Source organism: Neocloeon triangulifer, unplaced genomic scaffold (genome assembly GCF_031216515.1).
Source record: "Neocloeon triangulifer isolate White Clay Creek 2 clone unplaced genomic scaffold, ASM3121651v1 ptg000011l, whole genome shotgun sequence".
Lineage (NCBI taxonomy): Eukaryota > Metazoa > Arthropoda > Insecta > Ephemeroptera > Baetidae > Neocloeon > Neocloeon triangulifer.
The window spans coordinates 3,767,193-3,786,905 of NW_026775553.1; the positions used below are offsets into that span (position 1 = coordinate 3,767,193).

The window sequence follows — 19,713 nt, forward strand, 5'->3', positions numbered from 1 at the left end:
GCTTTCATAATCAAATCTGTAGCAATAGTTCCGAGCGCCAACAGTGTTTCGAGGAAAGTGATTCATGCGTGTGTTTGCTATGCGGTGAGAAATGCACCCAATATCATCTGGCTGAGTGCAACCACCGAGTGCTTAGCATTAATGACTATTCTAAAAATAAGTGAAAAACTTTGGAAACCCTGTCGCGCAAACTGATAAAATAAATTGTGAATCTTAATTTTAACCTTCTAAGATGTAAGTTGAAAGTTGTACTCAATTGAGTTTTCAATAAAGACCATATATACAAATATTTCTAAAATAATCCCCAAAATTAAGTTAAATCCGAACATAAAAATAAGCTTTAAACCCACAGTGAAAATAAACTTCCGGTAAAAATAAACAGGACGTGAAAAATTTCCGGCATATTGGGGGGAGCGAGTGAATAATGCAAAGGCGTCCGCCCCGGCACGTGACAAGATGCACCCCATACGTGCCGGTTGCATACTTTCGATTTTGTGAGATGTTTCTGCTCTGACGAGGAATATTTCGGCAGAAGGCGAAACCGGATAGGCGCAGTGTAATTTGTTTGTTATTATTATATTTCGACGCGGTGATGAAACTCGATATTTTCCAACTTTACAATGGCGCCGCACCGCTCTTTTGTCATAACAATCCGCTTTGCAGAAATTGGACCGCCGGCGCAATTTTTCTTGACAGCATTTTGCTGCTGGAAACGCCACCGAGCGCGAATAATGAGCCGCCCCAAAACGTGTACACGCGAGCACGACGAGTGGTTTATCCGCTTCCATTTGTGCCGTCTGACGCAAATAATTTTTTTACAGTCAACAGGGACGCAAATGTCAAAAGGTCAATGCAAAATAGAGTTAAAAGAATTCTTTAATCAAACTCATATTCCTCCCAACCAAAATAATTTTAGGTTTTGTTGATTGAATATTTAATTTTGAACGACTTTTTCAGCTTTTTTGTCAATATTTTATCCACTTCATATTTTCCCAATCAGTTTAAATTACTGTTTTTGCTTGAAATTTTAAAATATTGACGATTATAGCATTGTGATGACAATTTTTCGCTTCAAGAGCCGCACATATCCACAATTTTCACACTGGCAACTTTGAAACTTGTGGCGTAATGATAATGACTGTGGCGCGGAAGAAGACTTAATGTGCTCAGCGTCTCTCGTTAAACAGGAAGGAAATTTCCTCGCCTCTCCGCTTAATGAAAGCCGCTGTCAGAAAAATGCCCCAAACAACAACAGCATGCTGCGATGATGATTGATATCTTTCCTGTTTTTGCGCCGAATTTTATTAATGCAGCCCCCGGCCCGTGCTATTTATTATACTTTTCCGCCGGCACATGACAAGGCGCAGTGCAAATTGTAATTCGGCGATCGATCACTGAAATTACGCTTTGACCCGAACCTAATTCGCAGACGCTGCGAAATAATAATTCAAAGGCTTCAATCGAGGCAGAAAACAAAAAGCAAACGCCTGATCCAATTAATTTTAAAAAACGGTCGGAGAGAGAGAAAAACCGTTCCATTTGTAATCACGTCAGGTCGGGGAAATTTAATTTAAAAGCCAGTTTTTGAGAAGGTTAAAAAGGCCCGCGCAAAGTAATTAAACCTTTGAAACACTCAAAGTCAAACCGTTTTATTTCCACCCTGGAATAAAAATTTCTCTCTGAAGTGATTTTTCCGCGGAAAGGGACACGGCCGAGCGAGATGACTGACTGCTAATTTACTTTCGGGCTTTTTTGGCTTTCCATCCGTCCGTCCGTCCGTTTTGTGAACTCGCAGTGCTCATTAAAATTGTCCACGTAACTTAACAATGTGCATTAATTGCTCTCGTCTCTTTTGATGGCGCCGCAATAACCTCAACTAGCAGAATTTGGCCCATTTTGCGGCACAAGCGAGATAAAGTCAACCGACGGGCGCGCAAACGAGCCCTTTCATTATCCGACTCTCAACCCGACCCCACTAAATAAGTGCGTCCATTCGTCATCTACGGCTATTCCAATTTTCAACCTTCGCCGTCCTCAAATTTTTTGCTGCTGGTCATCCGTATCATGCAAAGTATTATATTTACAAAACTCCCTGAAACTACCTCAATTAAAAAAAATATATATTTAAACAATTATAAAACTACAGAAAATTTAAAAAAAAATTAACAAATGATGTTGAGGATAGGAAATTATTGAAAATTGAAAATTTTTAAATAAAAATAATATGTAATTAAACAAAAATAAAAAAATGAGATATCTGATTTATATGAATTGAAATTTCTGTTAAAAAAAAACAGCCTAATTGATTTTGTTATATTTTATTTATTTTTTATTCAAAGGAGATATTACAAGAAAAAATGGATGAATTAGGAGAATTGATTTTTTTTTAATTCAACATAACTTCTTAGGGGAATTTTCTAGAATGATTTATTTTCACAATTAGCCTAAATTAAGTTGATAAAATTTGCAGCAAATTAATTCGGGGGGTCTATAACTTCTTTTCTAGATTCTATACCTTGTTTCTTTTGAAAATGCGGACAACCTTGATTGAAATAAAAAATTCATGAATAACTGGAACTTTTTACGACTCCAATAAACTGCAGTAAATTTTTCCAAATAAGTATTTGCGTGACGTTATATTTCTCATATCAACAGAGGTCATTTCTATTTCTAAGTAAATAGAAACGAAATTATTCAAAGTAAAGCAAGAAGTTGGTGCAAGTGACTGACGTTTTTCAGCAGAAATGTCGGCGAAAATCGTAACCGCAGAAGTTGCTTGCAGGAAAGGAAAAACAATGACAGTGAAACGAGCGGCCGACACGAGAATTCCCGAAAACAATTCTGCCGCCCGACGTCCGCAATCACGCAATTGTGTGTTTGTTTATTACGAAACTTGCAGGCTGTGTTGTTTTTAATCAAGCGAAAACTTCTTGTTAATACGCGTAATTGAAATACATGGTACATATACACGGCGTCGTAAAAGAGCGCGTGGCGTGTCTGAGAACGACCGACTTTCGCCACAGCTGCCTGACGAATTTTCACACGCGGCCAGTGAAATTTGGTTCTTCCATTAACGCGCGCGAGAGGCAACAGATCTTTGTTGCGCAATAACAAGAAGAGGGCCACGAAATCCGACACGCCGTCATAAAACATCAAAAGTTTCGCAAATGATTATATAATTATGGCTGTTGTATCCAATTATTCATTTCAAGCTGGATTACTTTTGTATAATTTTATACCACTTGCTAAAATCATTGCAATTTGATTTCAAACTATAACTAAATTCAAAGTTGATTGATAGATAAATAATTGCTAGTTCATTTGATGACTGGGCAAAGTCAATTGTATCAATTTAAAAAAAAAAAATCAATTTACCAAGAGGAAATCCAAAAGCCAAAAATTAATTTTTGAATGGTTATTCCCAAATAAAATTTGATATATGTATAAAAATATTGTATTGATTTAGCTGTATTTTGCTATTTTTCCAACAATTATCTTATCTAATTCATTTATGATCTCACACCGAAATTTAATGGAATGATAATCAAAATCATCCTAAATTTTCCAACTTTTATGATATTTGCGAAGCGGAAATTTGCCATACCTTGATTAATGGGTTGGGATAGGCTTTCAGCGATTGTAACGCGCAGTCGGTTTCGGCTGAAGGAGTTTGGAAAAAGGGCAGTCGGCGGCGCCACACATAATTAATCCGGGTGTGCGCTTTCGCTTATCAATCAGCGCCGATTGACGTGATAAATTCGCTAACCGGCCGCAGAAAAAGAGCGTGACGTTCAGCTCTTTTGCGGCGTTCGTGTGACGGCCGCCGCTCTTTCTTTCGTTGCCTTTATGCAAATTTGCGTCGGCAGAAAGTAGTTTCGCCGGCGCCCGGGCGGCCCCTAGCTTTCTCTAAAATATTTATTATATTCCGCGCGTGACGTTTCAATAGCAGGCAGGGGATTTTTTCCTCTTTGCCGCCGCCTGCGCTGCTCCGTTGAGAGAGACAAATTCCTTTCGGCAAGATTTATGCACTCGCCGAAATGATGCCTTTTTAGATACACACACACAACAACAAATAATAATGGAATACAGCGCGAGGGGAGTCAAAGTTATCGGCTGGAAAATTGGAACGGGCAGAATCACTGCGCGCTCTTAATTCGCAGATCGAAACTCACGCCTCAAGCGATTCACCGAAGAAAAAATCAAACAAGAAAAATGGAAAGTTTAGATCGGGGGAGGCGCGCACCGGCTGCAAAGGCAATTTTTGACAGCGGCGAAGACATTCCCAAATTGGATCGTGTCTCTCGGAAAGAGAACAAACGCCAATCAAATTGATTCTTTCTCTATACGGGGAAAGAGAAAAAATTTAAAATTTGTACTCGGTGCAGTACTTGCATGTAAGTAGGACTAATTTCCAAAAGAGATGTATCAAATTTTATAAAAAAAAATTCAATTCAATTAAATAATCTGTAATCATTACAAACAACACGAATGTGAGTATAAAATTGGATTTTTTAAAGGTGTCTATCAAATAATTAATATAATTTTGTAATTTTTTTCCTCCAATGATTGCCACCTCATTTTTTTACTCTGGTTTGTTAATTATAATAAATTTTGGTGTATTTCTATCTAAGAAACTTTTAAAAAGCTTAGAAAGCCTTCCTTAGAAATTTATCCGGAGAAGTCGTAAAAATTCTCAGGCAATTTCCTCTCAAGTTCCACTCCCTACAGGCGATGGAAGCCCTAATGGACCGTAATAACATACATTCGTCGGGCAAAACAATTTCTTATCAATTTCGACACACTTGCCATGCAAATTGCAGCACACGCATGCACGCGGCCTTTATGTATAATTGCCGAGTCCAACACGACAAACAGACTTTCATTAAAAATACATCGGTTTTCCGGGCACTGCTCCCTTCTGACAGCCGAAATTGCCCGGGTCTGATAAAAAGAGCTTTAATTATGCAATTCGGCTGAGAGCTTTTGCTTTCATGTCCACCTTTGGCTCTCCAAATTTTAAAACAAACTTCTTTTCTCTGCTTTTCGGGTGCATAAATGTTTCAAACCACCCCCGGCAGTCGCCTCTTTTTACTGCAGTTGTTTTTTTCTCTCTCCCGGAATGGCCGTCGGACGGAAAAAGGAGTACAAGTGACTGTCAATTGCCGCCATAAATTTTATGGAAACCATTGAGAGAAAAAACAGCATGCGAGGCGCAATTTGACCCCTAACTTAGGGGTTGGCGGCTGATGTTTTTCTTCCTTTCTCTCTCTCCCCTAGAAGGAGGGCGACAGTAAAAAAGTGGGACTTTTGCGCCTCACGCTTCTTTCGCCGTCTTGACAAGACAATTCGCCGGCGACTGACTTTCTTTGAGCTCACGTAAAAAATGGGAGAAAGAGGCGCTTCCGCCCGCCATCGGCCCGAGCTGCTTCCTCGGCCCTTTGTTGGATATGAAAATGACTGAGAACAAAAGGTGAACAAAGCTCGGCCCGCGCTTTTTTGCATGTGCCGTAATAATTCGAGATGCAAGAGTTATCGCCCGAGCACCTGACGCCGCCAGCGCTGTAAATTAGCACGCTCGCGAGCGCGAATAATAAATTTTTGATGTATCACTCACCCTACGCTCGGAGAAAATATATGAATTTTTCGCCTCTTCCTTGCTCTCTTTTCCGAAAGCAACGCAGGTGTCAGCGTAGCCGAATTTATCGTCCATCTTCGCATTTGCGTCGAAAGTATTAAATTTTCGCTCCCCGCCTCCACGATTTATGCAACCTTGTTATCTTCCAATACCAAATTTGCGGCTGTCACGAGTGGGGAAAATTTAAAACAGCCGTCTGGTGATTTACGAGCGGAGTTCGCAGCAGTTGTGTATTTTATCTGTTTTCCCGTTTCATCGTAGAGTGTTTGTTTATTCATTTTTTTTTTATGTTTGTTGCTACGTTAAAAAAATGAAAATTGAAAATAGCATCGAAATACATGAACGTCATTTATTTCATTTTTGATCGTTATTTTTCAAAATTATCATTAATTATTTGATTCATTTATAAAAACGCCCAAATTGTGATTAATGATAAGACACTTTCAAGTAAACACTAAATATACATATATGTAAAAAAAAAATTGAATTAAAGCTTTTCAACAATAAAAAAATTAGATTTGATTGTTGCTAGTTTATGATTATTGAACCTGCTCATTGTTGCAAAACTTTGAAAAGCTTCTCAAAGGCATGGACGACGAAACAGATCAACCTGAGAATTTTGAGAATTCGCCTAAACGAGATGGCGCTGAAGGTGGCCAACAAAACCTGGCGCACCCTCTTGAGAGGCGGAAATCGCTGGCACCGATGGCCAGACGAAAGTCTTCCGTTTTTCGGCGCCGGTCGATCGCCGTCGAAGGGCTGGTGATGCAGGACGAATTGCAGCGCGAGATGCGAGGCATGGACATGATGGAGGACGCCCTGAAGGCCAAGTGGGCGCAGGCCCTGGAGACGCACAAGGAGAACTTCAAGATCAAGATGGAGATGAAAAAGCTGCAAGACCTGGAGGACCAGAAGAACAAGTCGCTGGTGCAGGAGGTGCGTGCGGTGCGAGACCAGAAGACGGCCATGAGCGTCCAGGCCAACCTGGAGGAGCGAAAGGAGAAGGTGGAGGAGTTTAAGAAGCGAAGAGTCACCATCGTCATGCAGGCTAAGAGAGAGGAAAAGGAGAAGGAGCAAAACAAAAGGGCCTGGATCAACCTGATGAGGGACATCAAGAATTTGCAAAAGGCTAAAAAGCACGAGCTGGAGGAGGAGAGGCGAAGGCAGTTCAGCATGCAGATGGAGAGGCAGAACTCCATCAAGGAAAAGTGAGTGTTCATTTTTTTTAAGATTTAATTAATTAAAAAAAAAATTAGGTTGGAAAAACGACAGGCCGAGCAGAGAAAGTCTCAGGTCGAGTGGCAGAGACGCATTTCCGTGTTCAAGGAGAAGAAAAAGGAGGAGAAGAAAAGGTACAAGAAGCGTCTGCGACCTCCGACCGAGACTGAGAACCGTTTCAAGCGGATGCAGCGCGAGGCCAAGATGCGTGCGCAACGCGAGGAGATGCGCAAAAAGCGGCTCGAGGAGGAGCAGCGTTTGGCCAAGCGGAAGCGCTACATCGTCGAGTTGGCACGCAGGGCAGAGGTCAATGCCCGCATCGAGTACACACGCAAGCGGCAGGAGCTGAACGACTTTCGGCAGAGCGTGGCCATGCACAAGATCAGGCAGGAGTACGAGGCCAAGGTGGCCGTGCAAAAGGCGGAGAAACGATTCAGCGCCAAAATGGTCAGAATGCTCAAGCAGAACGACAAGTACATGCAGCAGCTGCGCGAAAAGGCCATCAGGTGAAATTTATTTTTAAGTGTCTATTTTTTTCTTCAATGTAAAAAAAAATGTCATTTTGGCATTCTTTTTAATAATTTTTAAATTCAAATTTTATGTTTTCAAGATTCTTTTTTTCCTAAATTGAAAAATAAAAATATTTTATAATTTGAACCATACAAAAAAAATTTAAAAAATTCATTAGACTTTTATTGCAGGGAAAAGAAGGAGAAACTTCAAGAAATGAAAGTCTTGGCTGAACAGGAGAGACGCGAAGAAGTGAGTGAAAAAGTGCGGAAGCACAAAGAGTTGCTTCGGTATCTTGCAGAGCTCAAAGGACGACAACTAGCGGAGGAAGAGGTGAAATTCCTGAAGGCCATGGAAGAGCAGAAGGCCTTCGACAAATGGGTGTCCGAGCAGTACCACCGGAAGGCCGTCGCCCTTCGGAGGGAGGCGCGTTTCCAGAGGCACCTGCAGCAACAGGAGGCCAAGCGGCAGCAGGAGGAGAAGAAACAGGCCGAGCTGCAGCGCCGCAGAGAGACCCTGAAGACCATCAAGTACCTGACGGACAACAAACACGAGCCCCTGAGCGAGACCCTGAGCACCGAGCACGGAGAGGAGGTCAGACGCAAGGTCATCGAAATGCAGAGGGAGTTCCACAAGGGGCTGCTGGAGGAGGCACGCAGGAGGAAAAGGGAGGAGGCTGTCGAGGTCAAGGAGCAGTTGCTCAGGGAGAGGGAGCTTTATCAGTGGGAGAGAGAGGCTGAGTTTCACCTTAGGAGGGAGCAAAGGGCTCTGGTCACGTGCAAGGCGCAGAAAAAGGCCTGGCGATAGCCAGTTTGCCATTCAAAATCATAAATATGACAAATAAATTTAAAAAAAATGATATTTTATTTTATTTTATTGAATTGGTGTTAAAAAATGGAGCCAATTTTTTGAAGTAGTTATGGTAATTCAATTAATTATAAAGATTATTGAAAAGTAAATTAACTTTGCTTGTTAGTGTTTGAGTTCAATAAACGGTAAGCGCTCGTTTGTTCATTATGAACTCGTATCTTTCGCAAAAGTTGGTCAAGAGCCCTTCAATGCAATGTAATGCAATTTGCTTGCATCAAGAGGATGCTTTTGCATCTTTCATCATCGCGAGCAACACGTTTTCCTGCCTGCATCGCAAACCTATCAGAACGTTGTGAATATTTAATAGAAAACGAGGCAGTTTCTTCGAGCGCATGCATTTTTCAAAAGCAATTCAAATTCGCGTGGTATCGAGTTCAAATTTGCGCAATAGATCGAAGGTAAACAAACCGATATCGGAATAGAGCATTTCTAATGCATAAATGCAATTCGATTTTGTAGTATCTTTGCAAAAGTGCTGCATGAGACGCGTTTTCTTTTCACCGTCACTCACACAATTTATCGGAAGTAATTTATGGAGCAATTTTCCGAATAACTTTGCATGCTGCTGTGTGGAAATAGGAACACACGGCAAAACGGTTATTTATATTATAATTTGCCTGCTTTTTTATCGATGCATAATGCATTGCAAGCGCTTTAATGCATATTAAGTAAGCGATTGCCCAAGAGAATAAATAGTCGGCGAGTTTCAAGCGCAGCCATAATAAAATAACAATAAAAGCGCAGCACCAACAGCGGCGTCATTACTCGCTTGGACTAAAATGTACCCTTTGTTCGACATTTAACGCTCATAAAGTTACTACAGAGGTAGAGCAGGTGACACGGCTAATCAGCATTAAAAAGGAAAAATAGTATATTGTTAAAAGTTTAATGAAAATAAAATAAAATTGAGAAAAAAAATTTATTTTGATAAGATTAAAGATAGAACTAATTGATATAGTTAAAGCATTTCTACACATCGTACAAATAATTAAATAGTTTTTATATTTATACTGAACTGAACTATATTACATTAAAATTAATTCAGAAAAGCTTTTAAGAATAAAATATTAATACAAATTATTTTTGTACATTTTATAAAATTTGCATGACGAACAATGATAATTACTAATTAAAAAAATTTTAAAATATATCTTAATCGCATGTTGGAAATGCTTTCGTCACATTTATTTGAATCGATGTCACAATCTTTAATTTTTTTAATGAAAAAAATGTTTACTATGCTCCATGCTGGCTTGAGGAGAGTGAACGAGCAGGACAAATGGGGCCGCACACCGCCAGGGTACTTAAATAGTTTTCGCCGGCAGCCGTACGCTGCTGACGTTCACCGAGTTGTTATTGTTTTAGCAGCAACCAAGCAGACACTGGATATTAACCCTTTTTGTGCACCTTGACTTGATGACGCTGAGAGCAAAGTTCGCTGGCTCATCGCAACTGGAGCGCAACTGCCGCCGACGTTTTATCTACAAGATGAGCAGCTTCTTCTTTTTCGCTTCTTTCTAAGAAAGAAAGAAAACTTTTCTTTGAGAATCGCGAGCCACTTTTTGCCCCAACACTTAGGATAATAGCGCCCGAGGGGATATTCATATTTCATGTTTGTGCGCCAAAAGAAGTGTGTCACGCTTTACTCAAGTTTAATGAAAATTTTATACTTTTAGAAAAAAAGCATCCTCATCAAAGAAATCTGTGAGGCGCGATTTTTTAATCTTTCATCTTCTGCAATTAGAAAAAAAAGATGTGATGAAAAATAAAAAAATATCCTTGGTAGGCGCTCGCCTTTAATCCGAGGTCTGACCGAGTCGACGACCTTCCTCAGGCGTCGTCGCCGCGCCCCAAAAAAAGACGAGTGACCACATTACATCGAGGGAGAGAGAAGTATTTTTCTCTGCCACTTGTGGCCATTAAAGCTCGCCGGCAAAAAGTGCCACGCACGCGCCTCATATTTTTGCCCCGGCCCGCGCAATTAATTAGGCTTGATGGCGACCGGCACCCGGGGAGCAAAAGTTATCCCGCACAATTGGTATCAAATTTAATTTGTATCACCGTCACTCTCACATTACACTCCAAGTGGCACGTGACTAATGCGAGGCGAAAAGATCTCCAGAATCCTCTGCCTGCCGTCTCGATATAATTGAATAAACTTTTTTTGACGCTAACTTTCGTGCTGGGGCAGATGGCATCGATCGATCACCTTGTTTTTTACAACAATGGACAACGAGGGGACACTGTGAGTTATGCAACAAAATGAATGGTGGTACACGCGTGACCAGCAGGTTGCATAACCTCATCATTAATGCTGTCAAGTTTTACCAACTTCTTTGTGGAAACCGACAAAATAATTCAATAAGATCAAATTTATATCCATTTTGGTGACATTTTAATATTCTTCGTACTAGCGTATTTATTTGTATCGTTAATTAAAAATTATTTCTCTCAAAGTTTGGATGCAAAATTAATTGAAAATCCCAAACAAACATGAGCTCATTTTCCAAGAAAATCAACAATATGTTTACCTTTTTAAGAATTTTCTCAAGAGATCCAATTAAAACCTGAAGAGCATTGAAGAACTTTTTCGAAGAAAAGCTCCTTCATGAGTTATAATAATAACTGGGTTGATAGCATTTAAAGCTCCTGCGCGTAATTGAGTGAAGAGCTACACCTACATTCTCTTAGCGGGTGAAATTACTCTCGCTCCCTCTTTTCGTCATTACCGGCGTAATTCTCTCGCAAACTCGGTGTTCAAATCTCCAAACTACTCGTCTCGCCTTCTCTAAGAGCAGAGAGAACAAGAAGCATCAGGCAGCAAAACATCTCGAGAACAACTTGTGAGCCGCTCGCAAATTATGTAGTGTGTTAGCAGGCTCGAGTTATTACGAATCGCGCTTAAATGGATGCTATATTTAATTAGGATTTTCTCCGGCTACACTTACTCAGCGGTTGAACACACGTGTGTGCTCGCTGGAATTATTGCTGCAAACTTCCAACCAGGAGAAATCCGACGAGCAGAACAAACTTGCTAAATGTCAGAGATAACGGGAGCAAAACATGTTCACCTCCACGTCTGGTGGTGAAAGGTTCTGAAATCTAATAGCATTCCAGAAGGAGAAGAGATTTTCTAACTCTTGAGTAAAGTTCATCGACTGAAATTTATATACGATAGCAAAACTAGGAGTTTAATTTCTTTGCACTAAATATTGAAAAAATAGTGGGAATTAATAATTTGAAAAAAAAAACTAGATGTAACTAAATTTGTAAATTAAAAAAGCAGAGTAAATCACAGCCAAAATTTTAAAAAGCGAAGTCCTTATTTTATAAATAATCTAATTGTGAAAATTAAAAAGTTGTTTACTTGGGAATATAATGAAAAATTTTAAATGTGATAGACCAAAATAGGAACTTTCTCATTAATTGAATTAAAATTTGGAATATAAATGAATAACTTTTATATAATTGAAAGGATAATTATAATATTTATAGAAAAATTAGTTATATGTCATATAAAAATTGTGTAAAAACAATTAAGATCAGACTGTTTTCCTTGTTTTTGCAGGAAGTGTCGCTGTTTCCTCTTCCGATTTCACAACTTTAAATCAACGGTGTAGCCTTAAGAGGAAAAAAGCCACCGTCGGAAAAGCCAATTGCTCGCAAAAGTGCTCATGAATAACGGAGGAGGATAAATTCCAAGAGCGTTGCACGCGAAACGCAATGTCAATATGCCTCCAAGCTGCACTAATCCGAGGGCTCCATTTCAGCAAACATCCATCTCTAAATTCCAGCGAGAGAGACTTTTGGGCGGAAATAATGAGAAAAATAAATAAGCAGCGCGGCGGCGGCGGCGGCTTTTCAAGGGCCCCTTGCATACACGGCGGCGTCGAACGAATCTTGTTATGCGGCGAGCAAAAGAGACTACACTCGTGTGTATTCGCGTGCGAGTTTTGATGTCACAGCAGCGAGACGCAAACAACCAAACTCGGTGGCGGCGTCATGAATAGCAGATGCTTCTTCTTTGATGGCACATGCGACGTACATTCGGTGCCGCACAGAAAGAAAGAGTTGAAACTCGGCAAGAACAAAGCGACGGATTTTTCTTAGAGGCCCTTTTAATGAGGCTTTCAGATTTCTCTCTCTCTTTAGACTGGAGAAATTATTTTCCACCTGGAGCGAGAGGGATGCAGGTGCATTCGCGGCCCTTTTTATTTTTCTTTTTATGATTTCCTTTTTTGTTGTGAGCAGAGACGCTCGCTCGGCTGCTCCTGGCTGTGGCTGCGAAGAGGAAAAAATCGAACCTGCAACGCCACATACGAAGGGCCGGAAATTAAAATTTCAGTTGTATTTTTGCCGACTGCGCGCGTGTGGAAGTATCAAATAGACTTTTGAGCAGTGCACGGTGCGTGCCTTGCAATTTACGGTTGTGAGATATTAAAACCTTTTCAAGCCTATTTTTTTCACCGTCAATCTTAAGGTTTATTTACTTTTTCTTTAAAATTTGATCTTCGGATTCTTTGATGCGCTAAAGAACCCTCAAGTTTTTTATGAATGGTTTGAATAGTCACGAGTCAGTTGGAATTTTGTATTCTTTTTTTAATTTGGAACTTTTAAACAAATTTTACAAAAAACTAATTAGCGAAAACTTCTATTTTCAGTACTTATTTCAATCTTCAATTTTTATAATGTTTTGTATTAAATTTAAAATAATTAAAATGTAAATTTTATGTTTTAAAATTCTTGCATGTTTATTGTTCTCAATAAAATATTCATAATGCAAGATTGATCATGATAGATATTTTTTTTACTTATAAATTTTACAAAAATTCATAATCAAATCATAAAAAATGATAATAAAAGGAAATTAAAAAAAAAATCCAAATTTTTGGCAACTTCTTTTTTTTTAATAAAAATGGTTTTTAATGTTTTGAGTTCTTCTCTTAAGTACACCGCAAAAAAATTTCACTGCATGGTCTAACTAAATTTGTCGCGTCAAAATATTTCTTCCCTGGCACATAATATTTTCCTTTGCCTGTTTCTTTTTGCCCAACACTTGAGTGGGATTTCAGACGGTTCTTTTCTCCACAGAGAGCATGTAAGATGAAATGAGAAAGATGCGAGAAGCGTCTGGCCATCATTAAGCGTGCTGGAATTCTCGTAGCTGTCAGCTTTTTTATCTGGCGAGAGCTGAGAAGCAAAAAGTGACGCTGGCAGGCATCTGTCGAGACTTTGCAGCTTCCGAGCTGGAGGGAATGCTGAGTTCAAATCTCGAGTGCGAAAAGTAGAACAATGTACTCGTCTGGCTTAGTGTTTTGCTCCTTGCTGTTGGCCGGCCGTGTTTATCTTCTTACAAGGTAAACACCGAACAAATGTTTTGCTGCAATGTTTGGCCAGAGCAAGTTGGTGGAAAAATTCGCCACACCGACCGATCGAAAGAACCGCGGGGCGTCCTTGATGATTTTGTAATGAGAGAGAGAAAGAGAAGCAGTTGTTGGCAACTCTCCTCTCTGCCATTGACAAGAGCGACGATTGCTTTTTTATTTGATCTGTATTCGCAGAAACACAAGACGCTCTTTGGAATTCTCTCAAGCATCTTCAATTTAATTTCCGGTAAAAGAAAGTTTGATTTTCACAAGTGGCGGTGGTTTGAATTATAATTTTAAATCCCTCAGAAATATTTGTTATATTAATAAGGAAAACGATATTTTAAATAAAAATTGATATAAAAAAAATATATATTATTTAGCACTCACTTTGGTTGAATTTTCTCAACTGCAAATTGCGAAATAAGCCCTCACTTCCCGCGGGAGTTGAGTAGCTGAGTGCATTTTACTTCATGCAAGTGACGAGTTCAGATTAAAAACCAACTCATTTGTGCCACGCAGAGCGCAAAAGCAGGCTAATTGCACGACAAACATCAGCCGCGTGAACTCGAATCGCAATTAATTGCTTCTTCATGCAAACAAGTGCTCACCGAAGTGTCACTAATTGCGCCTGACCTCACAATTTCGCTGCTGTTTTTCTCTCGACTGATGCAAATTGCTTTTTCCCAGCAGAACGACGGAAATTACAGCACTGATGATGTTGTTAGAAAGATTTGCATCCGTTTTTGTTTAATTTGTCAGTTTCTTAAAGTAGTGGAAAATAACATATTTACGTATTATTTTATTTAATTTAGTATTTAATTATTATTGTTGTAATTTGAAAAAAAAAATTATTGCAAACTGTACCATTTCGTTTGATTGTTTTCAATCAAATTTAATTGAATTCAAAAATCAAGCATAGATAATAAAAAAGTATTTAAACATTTTTGTTAATGACAGGTATTAAAATCAATTATTACATTTGATACCTGTGCTAATTTTTTATCAGAGAGTCAAAGGCGCGTTACAGATAAAAATTCTCATCAACCCTCTTTTTCACAAGCACGTCATTTGCATTTTTGCAGCCCTCGAGCACTTCGAGTTGGAAACGACAGCCAATTACAAATAAATAGAGGCGGCAAGAGAGGCTTTGTGTTTTAATTTATCACAATGAGCAGGGAGAAAAAATACGCAGAAAAAACACTCACCGGGAGGAACTTTTTAATTACGAAACTTAATGAGCTGCACGTAAAGTCGACGAGCCTTTTTATTTCCCGACCGCATTGAAGGAACTTTATTGCTCGCATTCCTGGCAATTTTTCACAAGACTGAGAAATTTTAATAAAACTAATACGATCGAGCCGGGAAATTAGCTTCACTTCTGCAGTGACCTTAAAATGATGGAAATTTTGCAGATCGCGATTTGTTTGAATGAATATAAACCGAGCCGCTCATGCACACGTGGCACCAAAGCTATTTTTCTCTCCCAGCTGTCATAATTTTCACAAATGCAGCAATAAAAAGTCAATGCTGCTGTGTCATGAATCGCCGTGTCCATAAATTTTAATTTCCTGCTGCACAGAATGCGCGCGCGAGTGAATTGCTCTCGCAAGAGCGGCGAAGTTTGCTGAATATATTCAGGCCACGCGGCTCTCTGACAGATGATTTGATATTAATACGAGAGCAGCGTAGTTTCAGGAGCTCGGTGATAAATTGTTTTTTGATCATGATCACTATTTTGACAGCGAGCTTGGATATTAATATGGAAATGAATAATAATGAAAATGTATAAATAGGGCAATAGTTGCTCATTAATTAATAAGAACTCAATGTCAATTTCCACTGAATCCAGTTATTTTATCGATTTATTGGAATAGAAAAATTGTATAATCGTATATTTCAACCTGAATAAATTTAAATAAAAATACCTATTTCAAGCATAGTTTCATAATTTAATCAGAGTAATCTGGACAACAATGCAGTAATTTGGTACGAAATCAATCAAAACAATAAATTTCTGAAGTGGTAAAATCTTATTATTTTCAAGAATTTTAAGTTAAGCATCCAGATTCCAAGTTATTTGAAAAAGGCAATAAAGGAATTTTCCAAAATTAACTTTCTGAATTTTTAAATTTGAATTAATTATTCTGGAAAACTAAAATAAAAAAATTATCTCATTAATCTTTAATGCAAAGTAAAATGTTTACAAATTTAATGCCTATTTTATTTAACTTTTCTATGTTTTGTTGACCCAGGAAAGAAACTCGTCTTGGATCAACAATGAAGCTACTGGTAACTTAAATTGCCTTTTTGGACCAACAAACGCCCCTTTTGGAGGACTCTGCTAATTCTTTTGTGCGTCGCACGTGCACCCAATTACGTTTGCTTTGGATTCTTTGGAAAATAATTGCAAACGCCATTAGCAGCTTCAGCAGGAGTGGCGATGTAATTCGAAGCACTCGCGGCGCTAATTGATTAACATCAAAATTACCTCGCTCTCTCACCAACGAAGGCACGTCGTGAGGCAACACACGGGGTCGGAGGAGTGTAGCATTTCATAACGACAACATTAGCGCGCATAATTGTGTGTCTTCTAGATAGAAGTTAAGCCGAACTAGCCGACCGTCCCGAGTGAGAAAACCGAGAGAACTTTGCAGCTGTAATTAAAATATGAGCACAAGTCTCATTAGAATTTCCAGCACTACAGAACATGCACGATTTAATGGCAAGTTTTGCTCGCAACGGCGACACAAAGCTCAACACGCCCTGTTAAGAGGCAGTCGGCCGGAAAATATTTAACTAGATTTTGGAGGCGAGGGTGTGCGACACGACAAAGACGAGAGACGTTTCATTCATTCCACCTGCCGTGTTCCTTTTTCGAGTGGCTGAACCCTCACAGCAAAGTGACGAACGAACAACCCTTTGTCTCATCCCTGCGCATTTAAGATGAAAAGCCGCACTCTAGGAATTAGTCCTGGCGCGTAGATGAGCTAAATTTTATGTCATCCAACAAATAATAATGTCCAAAACCTAGCAGTGCATAAACCAATTCAATTTTAGTGTTGAATTATTTGAATAGTTTAATTCATCTGTCTCAATTTTGATGTCCCTATTTTTCATATTGATAAATTTTAATTAAAAATATTATCAAAAATATTTTACTCGGGGGAGCTATCTTATCTTCAGTCCCTGATGCTAAAAATAAATTAGTATCAAAGTCAAAAGAATATGTATAAAATTTATTACGTATTTCTTCAATTGAAGTATTGATATTATGTGAAATTCATTCTTTAATGGTAATGCGATCATTTATTATATGATTGATTTATTTATTAAATACCAACGGTATACAACATACATACTAGACATAAAATAAAGTAAAAATCGGTCAAATGAAGGAACAAAAATTATTTCATCGGTATTGTCTCTCACACTCGGTGTTGTCTCTCACTTTTTCATTGTCGCTGCGGCTGATAACGTAATATTGCTCTTGTTACATTCGAATAAGTGATAAAAAAGAATTTTTTCATCGCAAAATTTACATTTACATTTGTCATCTGCTGCCGTGTGATAGGCTGCATTTGTGCAAAACAGGTAGTGAAAACCGTGGCAAGAGTAGCGGGTGAACATGTGTCTGTCTTTACAATTTGTAGCCTGCCAGTTTTTGTTCGTCATTGCAGGTGTGTTATAAAAATGAGGATTGATTTCCAATTGTTTAAGACGCATGGAGTTAAAAAATTTGTCACTTTCTGAGTGCGCTGGAAGATTGTATTTGTTCATTAAGTCACTGACGATTGTTTCACTTTCCGTTAATGCATATACAAGTCGTGATTTCATTCTTTTAGACAGACTTAAAACTCTCTTTAGGAATCTTGATTTTATGGTTTCTAGTTTTTCCAAATCCCTCTGCTTCAAATACGGCCAAATGGCTTCAATTCCGTAACTTGCAACCGGTGAGATAGCTAAGTCAAATAGTTTTTTGGCCGACTGCAGAGAGGATTTTGGCAAAGCGTTTAGTTTGGCCATTGCAAAGAGTGCCGCTTTCACCCTTTTGCTTACATGATTTGAAAAGCAAGTTCCCGATGATTGAAAAGTTACACCTAAATAGCAGAACTCTGTTACAAATTCAATGTTTTGTCCATTTACATTTAAAATGTCGTCTTTCCTTAGACGGCCTCTACCCTTATTTCTAATTTTGAGAATCTTACACTTATCATAATTCAATTTTAAGTTTTTGGTTGCTAGATATTGCTCAATTTCCAAAAGTGCTGCTTTAATATCTTCAAGGCTATCGCCTATTAGCACAATATCATCTGCGTAAAGTATTGCACGGACATTTTTACAATTTTTTATGGCCTCGTTTAAATCACTGACTGTGAAAATGAATAGAAAAGGAGAAAAGACACCACCTTGTCTGACTCCATTTGACTGTGTTATAGTTTCCGATACAGTGACACCATCATTTACTTGTAGGTAGTTTAGATCTAGCATTTCCGCCACAAGATTAAGTTCACCATGAGCTAATTTTTTAGTAGAAATTATATAAAACACTAAAATATCATAATAAAATTCAGGTAACTAGAATATTTGGATTGAAAAACTTATCCTTCGCCAATAGCAAGAAACTGCAGCACCTGCATGGGAACTTTTCCCTTCAACTCGCACATGAACAGGATTAGAGATTAAAGCAAAAATTGCAGAAAACTTTGGCCGTGCAATTACGATCTCGTGCACTTACGTTAAGCACGTCAGCAGTAGTTGCTATGATTCGGGTCAAAAGTTGTCCCGACAGAAAAAACTGTTGCCGTTTGAGTTTCAGAATTCCCACACACACACATATACAAACAAGATGACGGTTTTCCGATTACGTCATCCTGTCTGCCGGTTAGACGAGCAACAAATAAAGCAGCTGCTCTGGTTAGTTTCTTTGTTTTACAGAGACGGGAGCAAGTAAACGATCTCAAGAAAGTAAACTCTGTGCCACATCCGCTATCAAAATTTCATCTCGCGATATGTGTGTGTAGGCAATTTATATTTTCGCAATGAGAAAGTTTGGCCAAAGTTTGATCAATATTAAACGACGACGGAGCCTCTCTTATTTCACAAACATGCCTGGGAAATTGAATTATTGAACTTGCCAGTTTCCACCCAGAAGATTTGAATTGCGTAATACTAAACTCAAGTTTAAGTGAAGAAGCGATTCCCGTGCGGGTGGATATTGTTGTTCCCAAAGTTTATTTTCATTTTATCAATATAGGCTCTCAGTATATAAACGGCAAACATGCGATGTGCTGTGCTAATGGTCGCTTTGTTTATTGCCACGGTTTTGATGTGAAAGGAAAGAGGAAAAGCGGCGGAAAATAAAAGAGCAAAATTGCGGCTTTCCATCAGATGAACGCACCGCGCGAGGACAGATGCGAGAGGGAAAAATAATAAGAAACGTTTTTTTTTATCCAGAGAGAAAGAGAAGTAGGTGGATGCCTGCACGTGCTACACCCACTTAATGTCACGCGTTCTGAGTGACTCGAAACAATGGCGGCACGCGAGCGAGCACAAGGAAAAGAAAGTCGACTTGCAAATGGAATGGAAAAGGAATTTTTATGTATGAATACATGTGCAACTATTCTACTTTGCAGATAAGAAAAGAACAAGCCTTTTCGAGAATATCAATTTTTCCTGCAAAACAAATAAAAGCAGAGACGAAGAATAAAATTGACCTTTTTCTGTTATACTTGTTTTGGTCCTTTTAATATTTATTTTGAGTAATATGAAATATTGATAGAAATTCAGGAAATTTTTGCAACAAATGTAATCTGTTTATTTCTCATTACGAATTTGCATTTTGTTTTCAAGAAATTATAAGCTTGACGAACACTTAATTAATCATTTATATCAAAAATTCTAATATTAATTTCTATTTCATTTTAACAGCTTCAGTGCATTTTATTTTTGTGAAACTTCCAACTGATATTCAAACTTTTATACTAAGAATTGACTTTTTTTAATTGGAAAAACCAATTCCAGCTCAAAAACAAGACCTCTTGCATTTTCCATTGAGGCAAAAGTAATATTGCCTTAAGCCCACTCTTGACCGCGAGCCTCATTGTCGAAATG

At 38.6% G+C, this 19,713-nt stretch overlaps 2 protein-coding genes across 2 annotated transcripts in view; one reads left to right on the forward strand and one right to left on the reverse strand.

Moving 5' to 3' along the window:
- The window catches only part of LOC132196037 (uncharacterized), a 191,130-nt gene that overhangs the window by 23,109 nt on the left and 148,308 nt on the right, over nt 1–19,713 (reverse strand). The gene's annotated exons all lie outside the window — the stretch shown is intronic.
- Nucleotides 6,224–7,363, forward strand: LOC132196158 (uncharacterized). Its single transcript, XM_059618624.1, has 2 exons — nt 6,224–6,843; nt 6,892–7,363. The coding sequence occupies exons 1-2, from the start codon at nt 6,224–6,226 to the stop codon at nt 7,361–7,363; spliced, it is 1,092 nt and encodes a 363-aa protein (XP_059474607.1).

Coding starts and splice junctions, on each gene's coding strand:
- LOC132196158 (XM_059618624.1), top strand. CDS start 6,224: ATGGACGACGAAACAGATCAACCTGAGAATTTTGAGAATTCGCCTAAA. Junction 6,844..6,891: donor CAGAACTCCATCAAGGAAAA/GTGAGTGTTCAT, acceptor AAAAAAAATTAG/GTTGGAAAAACGACAGGCCG.